The following is a 24,125-nucleotide window of genomic DNA, read 5'->3' on the forward strand; positions in this document are numbered from 1 at the left end:
GCGAAGGCCCAAAAGGACCCACGGCAGCCGGTCGGCCCAACCGTCGTCCTGAAGGCCGGCCATGAGTGCGGCCTTCATGGAGCGGTGAAACCGCTCGCACAACCCATTGGCTTGGGGGTGGTAGGCCGTGGTGCGGTGCAGCGTGACCCCCAACGAACGGGCGACCGCGCCCCAAAGCTCAGACGTGAACTGTGGGCCGCGGTCGGACGAGATGTCCGCTGGTGCGCCGAAGCGCGCGACCCAGGTGGCGATGAACGCCTGCACCACGTCGGCAGTGGTGGTGGAGGTGAGGGGCACGGCCTCCGGCCACCTGGTGGTCCTGTCCACCATGGTGAGCAGGTGGGTGAACCCCCGCGAGGGGGGCAGGGGACCCACCAGGTCCACGTGGACGTGGTCGAAACGCCGTTCAGGCACGGCGAAAGGTGCCAGCAGGGCCTGGGTGTGGCGGTGGACCTTGGCTCGCTGGCAGGCCGTGCAGGCGTTGGCCCAGTCGCGGATGTTTCGTCGAAGGCCGTGCCAGACGAAACGCGCCGACACCAGCTTCTGAGAAGCTTTCCGGCCCGGGTGAGACAGGCCGTGGATGGAGGCGAAGATGCGGCGCTGCCAGGAAACGGGCACGATGGGGCGAGGCTGGCCCTGGGAGACGTCGCAGAGCAGGACGGTGCCCGCGAAGGGGATGTCGGCCAGGCGGAGGCCCGTGTCCACCACGCGGAGTGCCTGCACCGAGGCGTCGGTGGTCTGGTCGGCCGCCATGAGCGTGAAGTCCACGCCGAGGTGGACCGCGTTCGCGCTGGCCCGCGAAAGGCAGTCGGCCACGGCGTTGTCTTTGCCGGCGACGTGCTGGATGTCCGTGGTGAACTCCGACACGGCGGAGAGGTGGCGCTGCTGGCGGGCCGACCACGGCTCCGTGACCTTAGCCATTGCGTAGACCAACGGCTTGTGGTCGACGAAAGCCGTGAACGGGCGGCCCTCCAGGAGGTGTCGGAAATGGCGAACGGCCAGGAATAGCCCGAGCAGCTCGCGGTCGAACGTGCTGTAGTTTAACTCGTTCGGCCGGAGTTGCCGGCTGAAAAAAGCGAGTGGCTGCCAAACCCCGTCCACCCATTGCTCATGGACGGCGCCCACCGCGTACTTGGAGGCGTCCGTAGTGAGGGCGATGGGCGCGTTGAGCACCGGGTGAGCCAGCAGCGTTGCGTCGGCGAGGGCCCGTTTGGCACTGGCGAAGGCCGCGTCCATGGCCGCGGACCAAACAATGTCATGCTTGGCCGGCTTGCCCCGGAGGGCCTCGTAAAGGGGCCGCATGAGCTGAGCAGTGCGCGGCACGAATCGGTGATAAAAATTCACCATGCCGAGGAACTCTTGGAGGGCCTTGATGGAACGGGGACGCGGGAACGTGGTGATGGCCTCGACCTTGGTCGGCAGCGGCACGGCCCCGGTCTTGGTGATGCGGTGGCCCAAAAAGTCAACGGTCGTCGCGCCGAAGTGGCATTTGACCGGGTTGACAATTAAGCCGTGCTCGCTGAGGCGACCGAACAGTGTTCGGAGGTGGAGGAGGTGCTCGGCGCGGGACGTGCTGGCGACGAGGATGTCGTCCAGATAGACGAAAAGAAACGGCAGGTCGCGCAGCACGCCGTCCATCAAGCGCTGGAACGCCTGGGCCGCGTTCTTGAGGCCAAACGGCATCCGCAAAAATTCGAACAGGCCGAACGGCGTGATGACGGCCGTCTTCGGGACGTCGGCCGCCCGGACAGGTACCTGGTGGTAGCCCCGTATCAGGTCAATTTTCGAAAAGATGACCCGTCCCGCCAAACGGGCGGAAAAGTCCTGAATATGCGGGATCGGGTACCTGTCGGGGGTGGTAGCGTCATTGAGACGGCGGTAGTCGCCACACGGGCGCCATCCACCCCCCGGCTTTGGCACGATGTGCAGTGGCGAGGCCCACGCGCTATCGGAGCGCCGCACGATGCCGAGGTGCTCCAACGCGTCGAATTCGGCCTTTGCCACGGCGAGCTTGGCTGGGTCGAGGCGGCGGGCCCTGGCGTAGACCGGCGGGCCCGTAGTGGGTATGTGGTGCTCGATCCCGTGCCGCACCACGACGGCCGAAAACGTCGGCCGCGTGAGGGCCGGGAATTCCACGAGCAGGCGAGCGAACTCGTTCGTTGCCGGGAGGGCGCACGCCAGTTCGGTCAGCGCGGAGCTGCTCATTGTGCACGCCAGGGAGCTGAAGGTCTCGGCGTGGACAAGGCGACGTCGTTTGACGTCGACCAGCAGCCCGTGCGCGCAGAGGAAGTCGGCGCCCAGCAAAGCCACGGGGACGCTGGCGGTAACAAAAGTCCATTGAAAGCGCTGGCTGCCGAAGCAGAGGGTGACGACGCGTGGGCCGAAAGTGCGTATGGCCGAGCCATTGGCAGCGACCAAAGAGGGGCCGCAAACTGCGTCCAGCCTGTCCTGCTCGGAGGCAGGTATGACGCTCAGTTGGGCGCCGGTGTCGCACAGGAAACGCCATCCAGACGCTTTGTCCCGAATAAACAGCAAGTTGCCCGAGTGGCCGGCGCTCATGGCTGGGAATGAACGCCGGCCCGGCCGTTTCCCGACCTGCCGAAAGTGCACGGGGGCCGGCACGTCCGAGCCTTGTGTCCGAACCTGGCGTGGTAATAACACCACGCCCGGTCAGGTGGAGGCCCCGGCCGTCGTGTCGGAAGCGGGCGGTGCGGCGTGGCGGCCGCCAGTTGCACCGGCAGTTCGGCCTCCAACCGCGCAGGGCGCTCGGGCGTCGCCTCGGACGGCGGCGGGCTCCAGGTAACCGCGCCGATGTGCTGGCCCGCCGAGGAGATCTTATCGGCTTCCCTGGCGAGGGCGCGGGAATCCGTGATCAACGTGCCAGCCAGGGCGAGGCGTACCGGGTTAGGCAGCTGACGGAGGAACAGCTCCCGGAACAGGAATGCCGGAGAGTGCTCGCCGAGCAACGAGAGCATATAGTCCATGCGCTCGGACGGGCGCGTGTCGCCGAGCTCGGGCAGGTCAAGCAGGCGCCGTGCGCGTGCTGCCGGTGAGAGGGCGAAAGCGCCGAGGAGGAGCGTCTTCAGCGCGTCGTATTTGTCAGCAGCCGGCGGGTGCTGGAGGAGGCTCAAGGCGCGGGCCGCGGTGGTGGAACCGAGCGCCGCCACAACATGGTGGAAGCGGGTGTCGTCCACGGTGATGCCTCGCAGGGCGAACTGGGAGTCCGCCTGGGCGAACCAAACAGCCACGTGAGCCTCCCAGAAGGTAGGCAGTTTAAGCGTCACTGCCGTATCCATGTCGGTAGGTCACCAATGAAGGAGCTGGGCTCCAACGCGAGTCGAAAGAATTGACGCGACCAAAGACGGAATTCGTCCGAGTTGCTTTATTGAAACAAAACAGCTCAGGTATTCTGACAAGCCCGTTTTTCGGGCAACAATATATATACACATTTATGTCGGGAAGTTTGCCCGGCAAAAGCTATACCGGGCATGCCCGGGTATCAAGGGCGAGCCTTGGAAAGGCGAGTTTGGACCTGCCCGGGCGTGTTTGGCTGCGGCCTGGCAAGTCGAGGCTGGGCGTGCCCGGGCGCTCTGGGCGAGCACTGGAAAGGCGATAGCGGGCATGCCCGGACGCTCTGGGCGAGCCCTGGAAAGGCGATAGCGGGCATGCCCGGACGCTCTGGGCGTGCCCTGGAAAGGTGATAGCGGGCATGCCCGGACGCTCTGGGCGAGCCCTGGAAAGGCGATAGCGGGCATGCCCGGACGCTCTGGGCGAGCCCTGGAAAGGCGAGAGCGGGCATGCCCGGGAAAGACGAGACCGGGCGTGCCCGGGAGGTTCGGGCGTGCCCGGCAACAATGAGTCCGGGCATGCCCGGGAGAGGCGCGTCTGGCCGTGTTCTGGCCGGTGCAAGGCGATTATGTACATCCAGCGGTAACCGCTACAGTTTATTCTATTAAAGGTTGTTGTGGTTAAATGGTTAGAAGCGCTCCTGGTAAGAACGAGGCCGGAAACGGGATCGTGAACCGGAAGAGAAAAAAAGGGGAGACAAGGTCTGGAGAGAAGCGGCCATCTTGATCCTTGACCAGCTCCGACGCGAGCCGAGTCGATCTTTACCTGCTTTGGGAACGTTGAGTTTGAAAAGCCCGTCTGGCGAGAGGAGTTACCTGCGCGGGGTGATTGCCTGTTACGTGTCAGGTTGCCGTGGGTTCCTGGAAGGAACCAAGCATCCGGCACGGTTCGCCTCGGTGCCTCCGAGGGCGTGTACGGGTCGCACCTTGGGCCTCGCGCGCTTTGCGAGCCGTTCACAGCCCAGAGGCCGCGATCACGGGCTCCGACCCCGGTGGCGTCCCGAGGAGGTGTCCGCGGCAGCAGCTGTTCCCGGTACGTGACGTGCACGTTTGGAGCACGTCAGCCAGGGGTCCGTTCAACCGCCCGTGTGCGGAGAAGTCGACCTTCACCTTGGTCTGGAGGGGCCCAGAGACATTGTGAGGGACAGTGACTATGGAGGGTGCAGTGAGTGGGGTCAAGGGGGGAAATATATGAGATGGCCATCTTAGTAATATTGTTGATTGATTGTTGATTGTTGTTGATTGATTGGGAATATATTATTGATTAATCCGGATCCTTGGTGTGGGGTTTCTTATTGACTGGAATTCATATTGATTGCGTTACGAAAGCGTATAAATCATATATCTTTCTGGCGGGGTTCCTCTCATGGTCCGGGGGTCACCGAGACCAGGTAGTCACCGGGAGAACCACGTAACAGAATTGGGGGCTCGTCCAATTGAATTCCGGGATATAAAATTGTATATAATAATAAAATAATATTTTTATTAATTAAAATTTATTAATTAAGTATTAATTGGTAAATTTTTAGGAAATTGTGGTAAGGTCTTGGGTGAAGGTTAACAGGTGTTAACGATAGGCATCATGGCGTTTGTGGCACAGAACTTTGCGGTAACCCCGAGTGAGGCACAGTTCCGAGCGTTACTAAAATCGGACCTCTTGAAATTGGCCAAACATTTTAACTTGGAGGTCCGAACTAATTTGAGGAAGGCAGAGTTGCAGACCGCGGTGATATAATCTATGGTGGGATTAGGAACATGGGACGAGTTAGCCTGGGAGTGGCTACCCGAAGAACCAGAAGACGTTGAGCTCCGGAAACTGGAGTTGCAATTACGGAGCCAGGAACGGATCAAAGAAGAAGAAAGGAAAGCAGAAAAGGAAAGAGCAGAAGAAGAAAGGAAAGCAGAAAAGGAAAGAGCAGAAGAAGAAAGGAAAGCAGAAAAGGAAAGAGCAGAAGAAGAAAGGAAAGCAGAAAAGGAAAGAGCAGAAGAAGAAAGGAAAACAGAAAAGGAAAGATCAGAAGAGGAAAGGAAAGCAGAAGAGAGGAGAGAAGAGAAACAAGCAGAGGAAAGGAGAGTGGAACGAGAACTCCAGGAAAGGTTAGAAGGGAGAAAAGCAGAGGAGAGGAGAGCTTCAAGGGAACTCGAAGCAGAGGAGAGAAAAGTCGAAAGGAAATTAAAGGAACGTGACATGGCGCTTCAGCAAGAAATTAAATTCAAGGAGCTGGAGTTAATGAGAGAACGGGGAGAGGTTCCACCCTTGCTGACTGGGCCGACACCTAGCCAGAACACCTGGGATGTGGGCAGACATGTGAGGCTGGTTCCACCCTTCAGTGAAAAGGAAGTCGCTAAATTTTTTCCACACTTTGGGAAAGTGGCTCGACAGATAAACTGGCCGGAGGAGGCCTGGACCATACTAGTGCAAAGTGTGCTGGTGGGTAAAGCTCAAGATATTTATTCTGTGCTACCAATGGACCAATGTGTAGATTATGAGGTATTGAAGAAGCACATTCTCAAAGCCTATGAGTTGGTTCCTGAAGCTTACCGGCAAAAATTCAGGAATGCCAGGAAGAGGGGGAGTTGGAACCCTTAGAGGTATGGGAAGACAACTCGGAAAGGGGAAATAACCGGGGGAGTGATACCCAGGGATTTCGAGAAACGGTAGCGTCTGGAACGAAACGGGACGTGGAGTGTCCGTCGGAGACCGCGGGGAACGAAGTTGAGCAAACCGCGCTGGTCCGAATGAGACTGGTGGAAGAGGCTACGAAGATACCTGTTGGGTATTTCATGAAGGGGGAAACCCTAATGAGGAAATTGAGGCCACCAGAGGTGCCCGCAGACGATGAGTGGAAAGTTCACTATCAGATTGTGGTGTCACTGCTGTACCGGAAGGAGATATTGAGTTTGGCACATGAGACCCCTTGGGCTGGGCACCTGGGAGTGAACAAGACCTGTGACAGGATATTGGTACATTTTTTCTGGCCGGGATTGCGACGGGATGTGGCGGAGTTCTGCAAGTCCTGCCATTCTTGTTAGCTGGTGGGAAAGCCGAATCAAAAAATCCCATCCGCCCCTTTAAAGCCAATTCCAGCTTTTGAAGAGCCATTCAGCCGAGTCATTGTGGACTGTGTGGGCCATTTACCCAAAACCAAAGCTGGACATCAATACTTACTGACCATCATGTGCGCATCCACCAGGTTCCCGGAGGCAGTGCCTCTGAGGAAAATCACGGCGGCAGTTATTGCAAAGGCCTTGATTAAATTTTTCACTTTGGTTGGTCTACCTAAGGTCATCCAATCTGATCAGGGTTCCAATTTCATGTCCACGCTTTTCCAGCAAGTGGTACACCTGTTGGGGGTGGAACAAGTAAGATCCAGCGCGTACCATCCCGAGAGCCAAGGGGCCCTGGAAAGGTTTCACCAGACTTTAAAGAATATGATCCGAACGTATTGTTTTGAATGTGCCAAGGATTGGGATGAAGGGATACCCCTATTGTTGTTTGCTGCGAGGGAGTCCGTGCAGGATTCCTTGGGATTCAGTCCGTTTGAACTTGTGTTTGGACACGCAGTGCGAGGACCGTTGAAATTGGTGAAAGAACAGTGGTTACTACAGGAGTCCCAGACACCGATGGTGGAGTATATGTCCACAGTGAAACACCGATTGGCAAAGGCTTGTGACGTGGCACGACGGAACTTGAGAATGGCCCAGGGGAAAATGAAGGAGAGACATGACAAGACCTCGCAGATAAGGAATTTCAGTCCTCAGGACCGGGTGCTAGATTTGCTTCCCGTTCCAGGTCAGCCCCTCCAGGCTAGATATTTCGGTCCTTATGCAGTTGAGGAGAGGGTGAATGAGACAGACTACGTGGTGACCACTCCCGACCGACGGAAAAAGCGACAGTTGTGTCATGTCAACCGACTGAAGAAATATCATGAGAGGGAACCGGTGGAAGACATAGTTCCTGTCTCACCTGTCGTACCGGTGAAAATGGACGGAGACGCCGGTGTGAAGTTTGATAACTTGGATGACCAGGCCTGCCCCAAATTGACGAACACCGAAGTGTTGAGTCATTTGAATGAGAAGTTAGGTCATTTGACGAGGGAACAGCAAGGACAACTGTCCAGCCTAATTTTCGAATTTAAACATTTGTTCACAGATGTACCTGGTCGTACGGACTTAGTATATCATGATATCGAGGTGGGGGAGGCCACTCCGGTGAAACAACACCCCTATCGGATGAACCCGGTGAAGATGGAGTATCTTCGGAAGGAGATGCAATATATGTTAGACAATGACATCATCGAACCAAGCAACAGTGAATGGAGCTCCCCATGTGTGTTGGTTCCGAAACCCGATGGCAGCTTTCGGTGTTGTACAGATTTAAAACGGGTGAATGCAGTGACCAAGACCGACTCCTATCCCCTCCCGAGGATTGACGACTGTATTGATCGAATAGGCCCAGCTAAATTTGTTACCAAATTTGACTTGCTGAAAGGGTATTGGCAGATTCCTCTTACCGATAGAGCCAAAGAAATCTCAGCTCTGGTCACTCCGAATGGGTTATATCAGTACAAGGTCCTCCCCTTTGGATTGAAGAACGGGCCGGCTACATTTCAACGACTGATTAATAGGCTCATTGCAGACCTGGAGGGGGTGGAGGCATATCTGGATGATGTAATCATCCACACCATGACCATGGAAGACCACCTTAAGCAAATCCATGCATTTTTTCAGACGATGTCCGAGGCAGGGGTGACCATCAACTTAGCCAAGAGTGAGTTTGTAAGAGCACAGGTAGTGTTCCTCGGCCATGTAGTAGGGCAGGGTCAGGTACAACCAGTGACCGCCAAGGTGGAAGCTATCGATCGCTTCCAAGTCCCAAAGGAGAAGAAAGAGCTGATGAGATTCTTAGGTATGGCGGGGTGGTACCGGCGGTTCTGTAAGAATTTTTCGGATGTGGTAGCCCCTTTAACGAGTTTGTTGAGAAAGGAGACCCCATTCGTTTGGGATGGCAAATGTCAGGCGGCCTTTGCCCACGTCAAAGCGATACTAATGAGCTCTCCGGCCCTAACCGCTCCGGACTTTCAAGCACCTTTCAAGTTGGCCGTAGATGCCAGCGATGTGGGGGCTGGAGCAGTCCTGTTACAGGAAGATGAGGATGGGGTGGACCACCCCGTGTGCTACTACTCCAAAAAGTTCAATAAACATCAGGCAAATTATGCCACCGTGGAGAAAGAGACCCTTGCTCTCCTGCTAGGGCTTCAACATTATGAGGTGTATTTAGGAATCACGTCCTTTCCCATAAAGGTCTTTACGGATCACAACCCCTTAACCTTCATTCAAAGAATGAAAAATAAAAATCAGAGGTTGATGAGATGGAGTTTGGCTTTGCAGGGGTTCAACTTGGAAATTGAACATGTAAGGGGCCGGGACAATGTCGTGGCGGACGCTTTGTCCAGAGTGAATTAATCTGGGGGTTTTGTGAAATTTTGTTGCTTTATTTTTGAGATGTGATAATTGTGCCCGGGGGAACTGATGATTTGGGGTGTGAGATATCTTGTTTGTTTATCAAAGTTGGCCTGCAAAGAAAGTTTTCGCGGTGTTCAAACTTTCTTTCTTGAAGGGGGGGAGTGTTACGAATTCCGGATTTATGTGAATTACTATTCAGGTCATTTCTTATTAATGTTTATTCTATTAAAGGTTGTTGTGGTTAAATGGTTAGAAGCGCTCCTGGTAAGAACGAGGCCGGAAACGGGATCGTGAATCGGAAGAGAAAAAAAGGGACGACAAGGTCTGGAGAGAAGCGGCCATCTTGATCCTCGACCAGCTCCGACGCGAGCCGAGTCGATCTTTACCTGCTTTGGGAACGTTGAGTTTGAAAAGCCCGTCTGGCGAGAGGAGTTACCTGCGCGGGGTGATTGCCTGTTACGTGTCAGGTTGCCGTGGGTTCCTGGAAAGAACCAAGCGTCCGGCACTGTTCGCCTTGGCGCCTCCGAGGGCGTGTACGGGTCGCACCTTGGGCCTCGCGCGCTTTGCGAGCCGTTCACAGCCCAGAGGCCGCGATCACGGGCTCCGACCCCGGTGGCGTCCCGAGGAGGTGTCCGCGGCAGCAGCTGTTCCAGGTACGTGACGTGCACGTTTGGAGCACGTCAGCCAGGGGTCCGTTCAACCGCCCGTGTGCGGAGAAGTCGACCTTCACCTTGGTCTGGAGGGGCCCAGAGACATTGTGAGGGGCAGTGACTATGGAGGGTGCAGTGAGTGGGGTCAAGGGGGGAAATATATGAGATGGCCATCTTAGTAATATTGTTGATTGATTGTTGATTGTTGTTGATTGATTGGGAATATATTATTGATTAATCCGGATCCTTGGTGTGGGGTTTCTTATTGACTGGAATTCATATTGATTGCGTTACGAAAGCGTATAAATCATATATCTTTCTGGCGGGGTTCCTCTCACGGTCCGGGGGTCACCGAGACCAGGTAGTCACCGGGAGGACCACGTAACAGTAGTAAATGTGTGAACTTATTTGTGGACAATAGTGTCCTCACTGTCAGACAAAACGGTCACGGATGGTCACTTGAACCTTCAATGGTCACTTCATAGCACAGCTGTTGAACAGCCGTTTTGACTCTCAGTGATTAGCCAAGGGGTGCCGGATGATTTCAATGAGCTGCACGTGATGTCTTGATATTGGCTTTAAAAAGGCCAGTGCAAAATGGGCATTTTGACCGAAATATTTGACCATTTTGACCATTTTGACCAACTTCAAAAAGACCGAAAACGCAAAAGAAACTTTCCACTTGTTTGAAATGTAATAAAATTGTAACAGTTCAAAATAAAACAAACCAACAATTGCTAATTGAAACATTGGCATTTTATTGATGACATGTCAAGTTTTTGACCAAGATACACCATCTCATCAGTTTATTCTACAGTACAGAACAGCACAGGGTGCAATGTCAGTCCCATTTCAATAGCGTGTGTGGCCACCATTGTTTTGGATACAGGCAGTGCATCGTCGGTGTATACTGCCTACCAGTCTTTGGATGGATTGCTGCTGGATTCTGTCCCACTCAGTCCTCAATGTCTGAAGCAGCTCTGCCCGTGTCCTGGCCCTGCCAACTACGCGTCTTCCAAGCTCATCCCACAGGTGCTCTATGGGATTCAGGTCAGGGGAGAGCGCAGGCCACTGCATGGTGTTGATGTTCTCGCCTTGGAGAAATGCAGTGGTAAAGCGAGCAGCATGGGGACGAGCGTTGTCATGCTGAAAGGTTCTAAGTTCTGGGTGGTCTAGCAGGAATGGCAGCAGATGAGGTCGCAGGATGTTATCCACAAACCGCTGGGCGTTAAGATTCCCATCCACAACCACCAGTGGCGTCCTGTACCGGCCTGATATGGCGGCCCACACCATCACACTTGGGCCACCCCACCTGTTGTCTTGACGCACGCAACTATCGGCATATCGCTCACCAGTTCTTCTCCAGACATGCTCACGCCCATCAGGACTGTCCACACAGAACCTTGACTCATCGCTGAAAGCGACCTCGTTCCACTGCGCCAAGGTCCACCGCTGATGCTGCTGGCACCATCTCTGTCGGTTGCGGCGATGGGCAGCCGTCATCACGGGGCCTCTGTATGGTCTTCTGGCAGTCAGACCATAGTCATGCAGTCGTCTTCGTGCAGTATCATTGGAGATCCATGGGTTTGCACGCCCTGGAGTTTCTGCCGCAGTGCGGGATGCTGGACCGAATCGATCCCGCAGGTGACTTCAGACCATCTGCCTGTCCTGCCTTGCAGTGGTGACTCCTGGCCTCCCTGATCGAGGTCTGTCACCTGCAGAGTTGTGGAGGGTGTCTCTGTCCACCAGGGCCGATATCGTCTGGTGTGAACAGCCAAGGCGACGTGCCACCTCACGGTAGCTCAGTCCGCCTTGCAGCATGCCCAGGGCACGCTGCCGTTGATCCCTTGACAATCGTGGCATGTTGATTGAAATGCCCATTTTGCACTGGCCTTTTTAAAGCCAATATCAAGACATCACGTGCAGCTCATTAAAATCATCCCGTACCCCTTGGCTAATCACTGACAGTCAAAACGGCTGTTCAACAGCTGTGCTATGAAGTGACCATTGAAGGTTCAAGTGACCATCCGTGACCGTTTTGTCTGAAAGTGAGGACACTATTGTCCACAAATAAGTTCACACATTTACTACACGCAGTGTTATTGTTGATATTTAAAGGTTTCAAAGGTGGTAAGTTTCTTTTGCGTTTCAGTATATATATATATATATATATATATATTCCATTATACAACCTACAGCAATACCATGACCTCACCATCACGTTATACTGCGGCCCCTGCTTTTCTTTTTTGTACATTAATACAATATCTGGTCGCAATGCTTTGTTTTCCATGTTCATGCTTGATGGGATCATTAGGTCATACGTGAGGATTAATTCCTTGTTTTCAGTAATTGCTAATTTGGTTCATATTTCCACGAGTTTTCTGGAACTGGGATATAGAGGTTTGCAGATGTGCCAGTGGATTACTCGACATACTTTGTTGTGCCTTTGGGTGTACAGCTGCTCTGACATGAGTTTTCTTAATCCTGATAGGAGGTGGCTCGTACTTTCTGTTTATAAGATCGTGTGTGTGTATGTGTGTGTGTGTGTGTGTGTGTGTTTGCATGGCGACAGTACGATATGGATGAAATGCCAGGGGAGACGTTTATGACACACTGACCGATACACGCAGAGTGGTGTTGGGCGAAGCCAGGTGGACATTTGCAGATAAAGCTACCAATTGTGTTCACACACAGGAAATGACAGTTGTGTTGTTTGCTGGTACATTCGTCCAAATCTGTGGAGGAGAAATGTCATTTTTGGTTAATGTTCATTCATACCTCAGAGGCAAATCACACAACAATCTCAATCTCAAAAATAAATAATTCGCCGCAATATATAGATTAATCATACACATTTGTATCGGAAACTGCATAATGATACACATCATGAGAATACAGAATGCAATGTCATCATTTGGCATTATTTCACACAACGACAATGCCATGCCATGATTTAATAAGAAGCTACAGTATCAAGGAAGCACCACTTTAAAAGAATGACAGTTGACTTTGGTGTGATAAGATTAAAACGATCTGACATTTGAGAGTGACAGAACGATCCCATTGGCATTATTTGCCATATAATAATGGCAAAGCAACACATCTCCATCTTCGGGTGAGTAATTTTGCAGAGAAGGAATTTGGTTTTGGCCAGTATGACGAGCACACAATCACCTCCTCTTCTCAAAAGGAATTGTGGGATCCTTATGAGAAAGCTGACTTCAGGTTTTGCCTGAAAAGATGGCATACTTTGTGAGGAACCTGTGGAATATTGGGACAACAATTTGTAGTTATATCCCATTTCTTTAGAATCTAATACAGATTGGATGCCATAAAGCCACAATGCATCAATTGCATCATAAACTGAGATTTCAAAAAATGAATTATGGAAAAAAGGAAACTGTTCAATCCATTAGGTAGCTCGAGCCATCACAATTCTTCTTCTTCGTTTGTATGCAACACATGGCTGTGGGTAGCATCAAATGCTGGGGGCACAACCATGAGGCCGATGCAGCGCCCCCTCCAGGTTAGGGCAGGAATTTGTAACTTGGCCAGTGTGTCAGTGATAGCTCATCATGAAGGACACCATGGGATCTTTAACATCCCCCAACTAATACTAGCAGAAGAAACGAGTAGTTTAACGTCCATCTGAGGGACGGCACGCACATTGATGAATTTGCCCTGCCTATGAAACAACAGGATGGTCGTTTATAGCTGGATCGGGATTCAAACCCAGGCTCGACAGCTTTGAGGAGAGTACTCATACCTGTGGTCGACCCTGGCAGTTATGCCAGAACAATGACAGTGGGTGATGTGAGTTTTACTCGGATGGACTTACCAGTCGTTGTTCTAAATATCCATCTTACTGAAGGAAACACATGCCGTATTGTAAATGTGTCGCAACTCCTTTTAACAACTGTTCAACATAAAAACATCTTACGAGTCACACAAAGACGTGTTCTGCACAAGTTTGGGAATGAAAGAGGCATCAGAAGCGAATAAGAAAAACAAAACAGGTAAACTATAATCACAGGGAAGTAAAATGAAAGGTTTTGTACAAGCCTTTGCAAGTCTTTCCGTCCTCAAGCATGATGTAACCCCGGGGACAGGAGCACTGGAAGCTTCCCTTGGTGTTTTTGCAGAGGAAGTTGCAGGGTTTGGGAGACTGGGCACATTCATCCAGATCTGTACTCAGTTATTGAGGTAGAAGGGACAAGGGAAAGGAAAAGAATGCAAGGCGAGTTAGTCGGTGAAATATAATAATAATAATAATCTATCTATAATTCCAGTAATCTCTGTGTGTATGTGTGTGTGTCTGTGTGTGTGTGTGTGTGTGTGTGTTTGTCTGTGACCGCTGTTTCTCGACAACCACGGGTCCGATATACTTTAAACTTGCCAGGTATATTGCTGGGGACCCGAGGATGTGCCTTTTCAAGGTTTGAAATTAATCGGACAAGTGGTTCCCAAGGTATGGTCACCGTACTCGCAAGCCGTTCGCTTTGGCTTTGCGAATGGACCAAACCATTTCATGTAAATACAGGGGGGGGGGGGGTTCTACCGTACTCGCAAGCCGTTCGCTTTGGCTTTGCGAATGGACCAAACCATTTCATGTAAATAGAGGGGGGGGGTTCTGTGGTCGTTACTGCCACGTGGTTTGAAAGTTTTTTTTTGTTGTTGTTGTTTGCACGCATGTTTTTTTGCACCCACGTACGGGCACGCCCTAGTAATAATAATAATAATAATAATAATAACAATGATAAGATTGATGCTATAAAAGATAACCCCCTTTGGATGTGTATGAAAGAGGTATAATAATAATAGTAATAATAATAACGAGGGCAAAGTCAATGGTGCGTCATCACAAATCCCCACACTTCCCACCTAAAGCAAAGTTGAAAGATGACAAAAAGTTCCACCAGGAATGACCGAATATCAAATTTCGAGTTAATTTTTTTCTGTTTTGACTCCTGTGACCCCCCCCCCCCCCAAGTTCCCACTCCCTGGGGCAAGAACCTGGGATAAAATGCAATAAATCGTTACATATTTTATGTGTCCCCCCAATGTTGATTGCATATGCAAAGTTCCATTAATTGTTTTTGTAAAAATGTGCCTGCAATTGTATTTTTCGCTATTTGACCCTTTGACCGTGCCCCAGGGGGCGGGGCCAAACTGACACTGCTGCCGCACCTTCGTGCCATGTGGTGATCATAACTACCAGGTACGGTGAATTTCTGCATAACCACCAAGTAACCAACTGTTTAGGGGGAGATAGCGTGACAGAGAGACAGAGACGGAGCGGATTACAATATCCCCCTGTTTTTTTCAAAAAGCATGGGGATGATAATAAAGCCATTAAAATATGACTGTTATAGAATAACCAAAACATAGGGCAATCAATACACTAGTCCCTACAATATTGCATCACAAGGAAACTCAATTAGCATTTGGGTTCGAGAGTTTGAATGAATGAACAATGTGCGATAATTAATGGATACAGGATATTTGGGTTAAACGTCAGAGGTTTGCACGATCCAAGCAACGATTTGAAAAACAAATTGCGTGCAATGAAATGGGCAGTTCTTGCGGCATGGCTCACCCTGGCACACGGTTCCTTCAAGGTCGGTCGTGTATCCACGATCACACAGACAGTGGAAGGAGCCGACGGTGTTGATGCATCGGCCATTCTTGCAGGGCTCCGGCAGCACATGACACTCGTCAATGTCTGGGGGAAGGTTAAAGTTTTGACACCTGTTTAAGTAGCACAAACCTGGATTGGAAGCTACTGGAAAGTAGGCACAGTATCAGGAGAACTATCATGTCACTATCAGAATGTGAGTAGAAACCCATCTGGATCATTAATGATCTTCAGGGAGGTGGTAATCCGCCTGCATCTGGTTTACATCTGGTGGAAGGTTCATGGATTGTTTTTTGACACTTAATGCTTTTCAGGACAACTGAGCATAGGCTTTCGGGAACTGAGTGGCGTGCTGATGAGGAGGAGAGTGTCGTTGAAGCTGAAGGGAAAGGTGTATGCTGCATGTGTGAGAAGTGTTATGATTTATGGGAGCGAGACATGGGTAATGAACGTAGAGCAGCAACGAAGGCTGGAAAGGGTGGAAATGCGAATGGTTCGATGGATGTGCGGAGTATCGTTGAGAGAGAGGAAGACAAATGATGAATTGCGAAAGATGATGGGAATAGAGCCTGTGATTGATGCTGTGAAGAGGAACAGGTTGAGATGGTTTGGTCATGTGTTGAGGAAGGATGAAAGTGACTGGTTGAGAAGAGTGATGGAAATTAATGTAGAAGGAAGTAGAGGACGGGGAAGACCGAGAAAGACTTGGCTAAAGATGGTGGAAGAAGAAATGCGGGCAAGGGGGTTAACAAGGAGAGATGCAGAAAATAGGGCAAAATGGAGAAGATTGTCATGGGGACCGCAAGGCGGTCCCGCTCTAGCAGGGAAAATGGCCTTAAAATGCATGTTGTTGTTGTTGTTGTTGTTGAGCATAGGCACTGAAGGAGGTTAACAAGGGGAGATGCAGAAATAGGGCAAAATGGAGAAGATTGTCATGGGGCCCGCAAGGCTAACCCCCGAAAAAAGCAGGGAAAATGGCCTTAAAATGCCTGTTGTTGTTGTTGTTGAGTATAGGCACTAAAAATCTACTAATTCTTTAATGGCTCCAATTGTTCTTCCAAGGTTCTTGTGTGGTTGGATGGCAAACGTTTTTGGCCCAAGACCTTCACAAACCGGCAGGTCAGGCCTGACATTCGACTGTTGAAATTTGTAGTCTGTTCAGGGCACAGGCAATAACTCACTGACTCTTCACGAAAAAAAACCGTGGCATCTCCAGCATCCATAAACGACCAGTGCTGGAAGTTTAACATCCATCTGATGGACAGCACACACATTGCAGCCTTTCCCTGAAGGTGAAGCACCAGGATGGTCGTCTATAGCTGGGTCGAGATTTGAGACAGCTCACATGTGAGTATGCATACCCTAAGGCCTAGGCTATGTTTCCAGCCCTATCATAGGAATTTAAAATGCTAGTTATGAAAAGGTAGCACAGCTAAAAAATCCTCCTAATTGAGTGGGTAAAAATTCCTTCTCATTGAAATGCTGGTAATCTCACAATCGATGTCTGTCTCGTTCGATTGCGTTGATAAACTCGAAATATCGCCAAAAAGAAAGCGATACGTATTATATATTCAATTTATTTTGCGAGAAGGTATCGGCTTTAATTATTTATTTATTTTGTATACAAGATCGAGGCTCGAGTAAGAGCTAACATCAATCACAAAAAAAAAAAACAGACACAAAACATACAATAAGGGAGCGGGAGACGAGATGGGGAGACAGGGGGAGCACACAAGTACAACAGCAGAGAACAGGGACACCGGGAGATCTGTGGGAGGGAGAGGGCTTGGGGGGAGGAGGCATGGGAAAGGGGGAATTATTATTCAAGGAAATCAGCATTTATGATTCTGCCGTTATTCGCATCTCTCACCCGAGCCATCCGTCGTGTATCCTGATCCATGTGGGCACAACCTGCGGTAGGGCAAATTGCCAGGCAGTGGGCACATCTCACACCCACTACCCCAGCCACGACCAGAGTTGCAGCAGCATTCGGACTTTGTGACCAGTGAAAGTCCACTCGAAGACAGTTGGCACAGTCCGTGGACGGCCTCGATGAAGCAGAAACCCTGGCGTATGTCTGGTGAGGAAAGAAGCAACAGCATGGGCGCACAGAGAGCAGGGTACTTATGAATGTAGGAGGTGAATAAGACGTGATTATGCTGCGCCACATTGGCATCCGGAGTGAGCACACAAACGTACCGATGCATTCGGTGCCGCTCGGGCTTCCGAAGTACCCGTCATGGCATTCACAGAAGTAACTTCCAATGCTGTTTCTGCATCGGCCATTTTCACAGATTCCTGGCTTGGAGCGGCACTCGTTCTCGTCTGCACACATACGAGAAGCTCCTACTTTGATGCCAGGCTGTGCATACCTACTCAATTACCCATCTGATGACCTTACAGTTGCATGCACGTAAATTATGCAGAAATGTATCTGCATTGTCGTGATTTTGATCTCTTCCGGTAAGGGTGACGAATGAGCGTGACGGTGATGTACATTCATGGAAAAGTGTTCTTTATTAACTTATCAGTGTTGCTAAACAACTGTCAAGAATCATCATCTTCATCAATAACTTCCCTTGCCCTAATCGCTCTAATCATTCTACCTCTTCTCTTTCGGCATTATAATTTCAGTTATATCCATGTCTAGTCTCTGATTCTTTCCTTGAAAACTGCCGGCAACTTGCAGTGGATAATCACAGTAGTCACACCTTAATTACGTTGTCCTCTTCTGCCTATAATTCATCACATTTTCAGAACACTCACCAATGCAACCCTCTCCACCTGTCCTGCGCACCATGCCTACAGGGCATATGCACATGAAGGAGCCGATGATGTTCTTGCAGAGCATCCCCTGAATGTCGCACTCGTGCAGACCTACAGCACATTCATCTAGATCTAGAGTGGGATACATGGGGCACAGGTGGAGAAGACGACGTGTGACCTCATTGCCCATGCACACCTGTGAGAAATGTAACTTACCAGGTAGGAGCGTTGCTCAAAATTCTGACCTAATCTTACCTCGACACATCTTTCGGTCCTCCCGGAGGGCATATCCACCAGGACAGGTGCATTCGTAAGAGCCGTAGGTGTTAATGCAACGAAACGCACAGAGCAGTGGGTTCTGGCTGCATTCGTTGAGATCTGTAAGGAGCCAGAAAACAGCCATTACACAGTCTTTCCTCTATGATTATGATGTGCACTGGCAGCATGCAGCCAAGGAGGTCTTAAACTGCAAACCACAAAAATTTGTTTGACCAGATCACTTGTCTTGAAACTGGTTTTTGCAACATTATTAAACGAGTAAAAATGGATAACTCATGTATTTTACATTTGATTTGCAACTGCATTTAAAGATCCAATTGTATGGTGGGGGCCCAATGGTGAGGATACTGCAGGTTGTGGCTGGGGAGGATACCGCAGCAGTGTTGAGAATTTTCTTTATTCCTAACTTCTGGAAACCAAGCTCATTTCAGGAGAATTACTTTGCCACTCTGCGATTTATTGGTTAAACCCTGGCTGGCTCATTAAGTATTTACAGTGGGAAGTAATCTGCCTGGTCCACATGCGATGTCAGCCCACAGTGCACTTGACTCTTTTTGACCTCAAGGCACCTGCGATAGACATTGAGATTATACCTATGAAAAGGTAGTACTGCTCAAATATGCACTAAATGGAATAAAAAGTAATTTTTGCATTGATAAATATACAGGTAACTAGAACAGCACTCTTAGAGCGCATACCTCTGCCAGGCTGAACAGTTTACTTTTGCATCCCACTGATAGGCCTGATCTGGATCCGGACGTGAAACAAAATCTAATCGGTTTGTTCTAGTCACCGAACCAACTCATCGACCTAGTTTTGTCATGAGTTGTCTACAACTTCTTGAAATATCGTGCTATACATAGTTTTTGGCCACATCTCTCAATGGTGAAAAATTTCTTTAAAAAAAATTTTTTTTTCATGTCCGGATCGGGATTCAGATATTCAAACAATTCCAATCAATTCGTCCTTGTCACACTCCAAACAAACCTGTCCATCAAGTTTCGTCCAAAATCCGCTCAGAACGTTTTGAGATATCCCTACTCACAGACAAACAGACAGACAGGGAGGGGTGAAAACAACACCTTGGTCAACCTTTGGTGGCAGAGGTAAGTCTCTTGTTCGTCTTCCCCTCCTCTTCCCTTTATAAGGGGTGAGGTCCGATGGCACCAAGCTTCTGCCCTGCCTTGACCACGATACTCCTCCACTTCCCCCTGTCCTCGGCCAACTCTCCCCACTCTACAACCACACCCACCTCCTCACACGATCCTCCTGTCTCAACCACGGTCTGCCTCTTTTCATCCTAACTTGCTCCCTCCACCTATCTGCTCTCTTTGCCATTCTCTCTTCCCCCATCCCCACCAAGTATCCAGCCTATCTCAACTGGCATTTCACTAATCTCCCCATCAAGCGCATCTGCACACCAATCTCCTCCATTAGTTCATCCATTCTCCTTCCATTCATCCTCTTCACACCCACAATCCTTCTGACCCAGTTGTTCTTGCAAACCCGCAGCCTCTGTTGTTGTCTCTTTGTCAGTGCCACTGTTTGCACACCGTACAGGTAGGCCAGCATTGCACACGACATCAGAACCTTCCCTTTCAATCGCTTTGAAAAATCTGTCTGCCAATACTCCATTCCACACATTTACACCCACCTGAATCCACCTCCGCACCTCTGCCTCTGACTTACCATCATCCCCAGTCACTGTTCACCCCAGATACTCAAACCTATTTCCTCGTCTGATCTCTTTCCCTTCTAACCTGATATTCATTTATTTTCTCTGCTGCTCAACCCACATCACCTCAGTCTTCCCCATACTCCTCTCCAGCCCATATTTCTCAAATGCCTCCTTCCACTCCCCCAATACTTCCTGCATCTCCCGCCCACTCTCCACCACAACAAGCAAATCGTCCACATACAATATGCTCGCCATACTACCCCCTCATGTTCACCTTCCTGTTTACCAGCTCAATCATCATGATAAACAGGAGTGGGCTGAGAGAGCTGCCCTGCCTCAAACCGATGTTCACACTGAGCTCCTCCGACATCCCAAGACCAAACCTCCCTTTGTTCCCTTGTACACCCCTTCCACGAACCTAACTTCTGCCTCCGGCACTCCCAATTGGAGGAACAACTTATTTAAATAGAATGCTATATTTTGAACACAAATTGGAAAACTTCATTCCAATGTCTGACCAACGTCGGTCCAACGTTGGGATTGCACTCCCTTCCAATGTCAACCCACCGTTGGCTCACGAAGACAAAATTACGTTGGCCCAAAGTGTTTTTTGATGTTGGCCCAACGACGGGGCTGACGTTGTCCCAATGTTGGCCCAACGATGGGGCTGACCTTGCCCCAGCGTTGACCCAAAATTGTTGTGTTAGCTGGGTAATGCCCCTGTACTTCCCCGGATCTTGAACATCATCATCCTTCCCCTTCCACATCAGCGTATGAATTAACCCTGTCCTTCAATCCTCCGGAACTGAACCCTCTCTCATAGATACATTCAACAGTCTCTTCATCCAACTTCATAAATACCTGGCGCTCTTCCCTTCTTCATTCTCTTCAATGCCATCCGCAACTCTTCCTCCGTGATCTCCACCAACTACACTTTCCTCTCTACATAACATGGCAGCTCCAGCTCAACAGCTCCCCAAAATATCCTTCCCACACCTTCAACACCCTTCTCTGTCACTCGTCTCATTCCATCATCCTTAATCACCACCACCCGCCCTCTTCACTATCCTCATCCCTGTCATGAGCCAATTTATAGATCATCTTCCTCCCACCACCCTCTTCCAACTTGTTGTACACCTCCTCTTCCATAACATTCCTTGCCTTATCCACAGCTCTCTGTGCTGCTTTCTTATTTTGCCCAAACAGGTTCAGCAACCCCACATCCGGTTGTCTCCCTCTATCCTTGATCTTTTCTATCCTCATCCAAACCACCTTCTTTTCACCAAATGTCTTAGCTATTTCCTCAGTCAGTTACCTGTTTTATATTCCTCGCCGATGCACACTTTCCTGATGTCCTACCACACAAAACTTCTGCAATTCCCCTGAAGGCCTCTCCATACTTCTTCTACTCCTCCTCCAAACCTTCCGCTTCTTCGCAAAGTTGCTCATACTTGGCCCTCATCATCTCCTTGTACTTTACGAGGACGCTGCCCCTACACTTCCCCACCAGTTATCTTCCGATCCCTGCTCTTAACCTCCCTGCTTTTCTTCATCCTCACCACAAACACCACAGACTTGTGGTAACATGCTCTCCTGGGTAACATGCTCTCCCACCACTGCCTTACAATCCTTAACTCTCTACAACTGTCGCTTCCTAAACACCATCACCAAATCCAGTTCTGTTCTATTCTGTACACTCCTACAGGTAATTTTGTTAATTTCCCACTTTTGAAGGAATGAACCAGCTATGGCCATCCCATTCCTCACCACCGCGTCTCAACCCTCTCTATTCCTCCTTCCCCAATCAAATTTACCAACTCATTCCTCTTCACCTGGCTCCGCTACTCCCACATGCGCGTTAAAGTCGCCCGGCATGCACAGCATCACTTCCAGCTCAACCATTCCCATCATTCTCTCCAGCGTGTGCCTCATTTTCTGCTTCTCCACCCGAGCCCTTCCCGTTTGTGGCTCATATACCGACATAATACACACCATTTTCCTCTGTATCACCACTCATGCCATAACTATCTGTCCCTCCCATATTTCCGCTCTGATCACGTTCTTGCTGATCTCATCCGTTACTATTATTCCCACACCGATTACTACTTCCGTCCCCACCTGCATGCAACAACTTGTATTCTCCTACCAACCTCCTCACCCTGTCCCCTTTCCATCTTGTCTCCTGCACACACAACACTTCCAACCTCCTTCTCTGCATCATCTCCACCACCTCGACCCCTCTCCCCTCCATTGATCCCACATTCAAACGACCTAGCCGGACCTCACTTCTGAACCGCTGCCCGCCTGTCAGAGCTAGTACCATCTTGATTAGTTTGGGATGTTTGATTACCATCTTGATTAGCTTGATTAGATAAATCTATTAAAGTGAAGTAAAAGTCTATATTTTTAAAGCGGATAATTCTAAGATCTGATCATTGATCAATTTTTGCCCTTTACATCCTTCTATGAAACATTTTTTTTACATTTTTTACATTTTACATTTTACATTACATTACATTTTACATTTACATCATTTCTATGAAACATTTTTTTTTTACATCCTTCTATGAAACATTGCACTATTAACTAGAATGCCACTCAGTAGAGCGCATACTCCCGCCGTGGGTTTAGTTGGAATAATACGTTTTGTTTAACATCCCCTCTCCCCAAAACAATAAATGAAAAAGAAAGTAGGCCCTAACTGTCAGAGAATTTATTTTGATATATCTCGGAATTAGAGGAGAAAAACATCATTTAAGAATAAGAATAAAAGCTTTAATGCAGTAAAACAGAAAAAATCTTTCCCCAAAAAATTTCCAAAATAAATTCCTGGATCTGGAATAATATCCTGAGCTTCACCAAAAACTAATCAATTCTTCCTTATCCCAAGGGCAATCATCCCACCAACTTTCATCCAAATCCGTTCAGAACTTTTCCAGATATCTTGTTCACAAACACACGAACATACGAACACACACACACACGGACGGACACGATTGAATGCGTTACTCCCTGGCGGGAGTAATAAACCTGAAAATCGCAGAGCCAGAACCAGAATTATTTATTTGGTCTGGGAAGCCCATGCGAGGTTTCTTCTTCTTCAGCCTCTCACAACCCTGGGTGAATATGCGATCTTTTTAAAAAAAAGTTGGAATTTTGCCAAATCTGTTTTATTCGTTTGTTAATACACCTCAGCCATTGACAAATCTGGAACTAAGTCTTTATAAGTTCATCAAATACTGACACCGCGAATGACATTCGCTGAGCTAAATGTTGATATCTCTTCTGAGGTAAAAAACAAAACAAACAAAAAAACAGTTTTAAAGCATTATACGTATCAAATGATACATTTTATGAAACGGGGAAACCTAATACACACTTTGGTGGTTTTAAAATGACAGAATATGTCTTTATTTAAAAAAAAAATGAACATTGAAGACGACGCTGCTAAAAAAATACACCACTCTAACGCATAACCACGAGTTTAAACTACATTTACAACAAATATGAAAACTATTTTCATATCACAATGTTAAATATAGAATATATAGAAGATAATGTTAAAAAAAATGAGACCTATCTTCCAATGGTAAAAAAATCCTTCAAAAAATTCCTGGATCGTGAATAGTATCCTGAGCTTCACCAAAAACTAATCAATTCTTCCTTATCCCAAGGGCAATCATCCCACCAACTTTCATCCAAATCCGTTCAGAACTTTTCCAGATATCTTGTTCACGAACACACACACACACACACACACACACACGGACACGGACACACACAGACACGAGTGAATGCATTACTCCCTAGCGGGAGTAACTATCAAACACACGTGTTGAAACATGTATTTCAACCAATTGTGTATAAACAATGGTTGCAAGGTCAGCATAAATTACTTTACAGGTCTAATTTGTGCTATGATTTTACATCTATTATGTTTATTACAATGAGTAATCAAACAAGGTAACATTATTTTAACCATGTGTGGGTCAATATATGTACCTTCACACGCCATCATGGGTCCAGGTTCGAATCCCTCCTCACATTGACACTCAAATCCACCCAGAACGTTTGTGCACGTGCCATTACCGCAGGGGTTACCAATAGAACACTCATCCGTATCTGCCAGAAAAAACGACATTCGCTGGTCATACAGCTCGTTCACCAAGGTAAAACTTTATTTTCAAGGTAAAAAAAATGCTGGTATTACCTTTTATACTCTTAAAGTGATCTAAGGCCCATTGAAGAGCTTGTACAAATAGGTCATGTTCGGACAAGTCATTATATGAGCCAATGGATGA

General features: G+C 49.1%; 1 protein-coding gene across 1 annotated transcript in view; it reads right to left on the reverse strand.

Annotated features, from left to right (window-relative positions):
- Positions 1 to 24,125, reverse strand: part of LOC137416542 (fibrillin-2-like) — a 96,255-nt gene that overhangs the window by 22,898 nt on the left and 49,232 nt on the right. The window contains exons 31-38 of the mRNA XM_078781561.1: positions 23,827 to 23,946; positions 18,123 to 18,245; positions 17,868 to 17,999; positions 17,301 to 17,426; positions 16,972 to 17,178; positions 15,063 to 15,188; positions 13,529 to 13,651; positions 12,085 to 12,201 (exon numbers count right to left, since the gene is read on the reverse strand). Of these exons, the coding sequence (XP_078637687.1) occupies positions 12,085 to 12,201; positions 13,529 to 13,651; positions 15,063 to 15,188; positions 16,972 to 17,178; positions 17,301 to 17,426; positions 17,868 to 17,999; positions 18,123 to 18,245; positions 23,827 to 23,946 (1,074 nt within the window). The remainder of the gene's footprint in view (positions 1 to 12,084; positions 12,202 to 13,528; positions 13,652 to 15,062; positions 15,189 to 16,971; positions 17,179 to 17,300; positions 17,427 to 17,867; positions 18,000 to 18,122; positions 18,246 to 23,826; positions 23,947 to 24,125) is intronic.

This window comes from Myxine glutinosa, chromosome 7, assembly GCF_964187855.1.
Source record: "Myxine glutinosa chromosome 7, kmMyxGlut1.1, whole genome shotgun sequence".
Lineage (NCBI taxonomy): Eukaryota > Metazoa > Chordata > Myxini > Myxiniformes > Myxinidae > Myxine > Myxine glutinosa.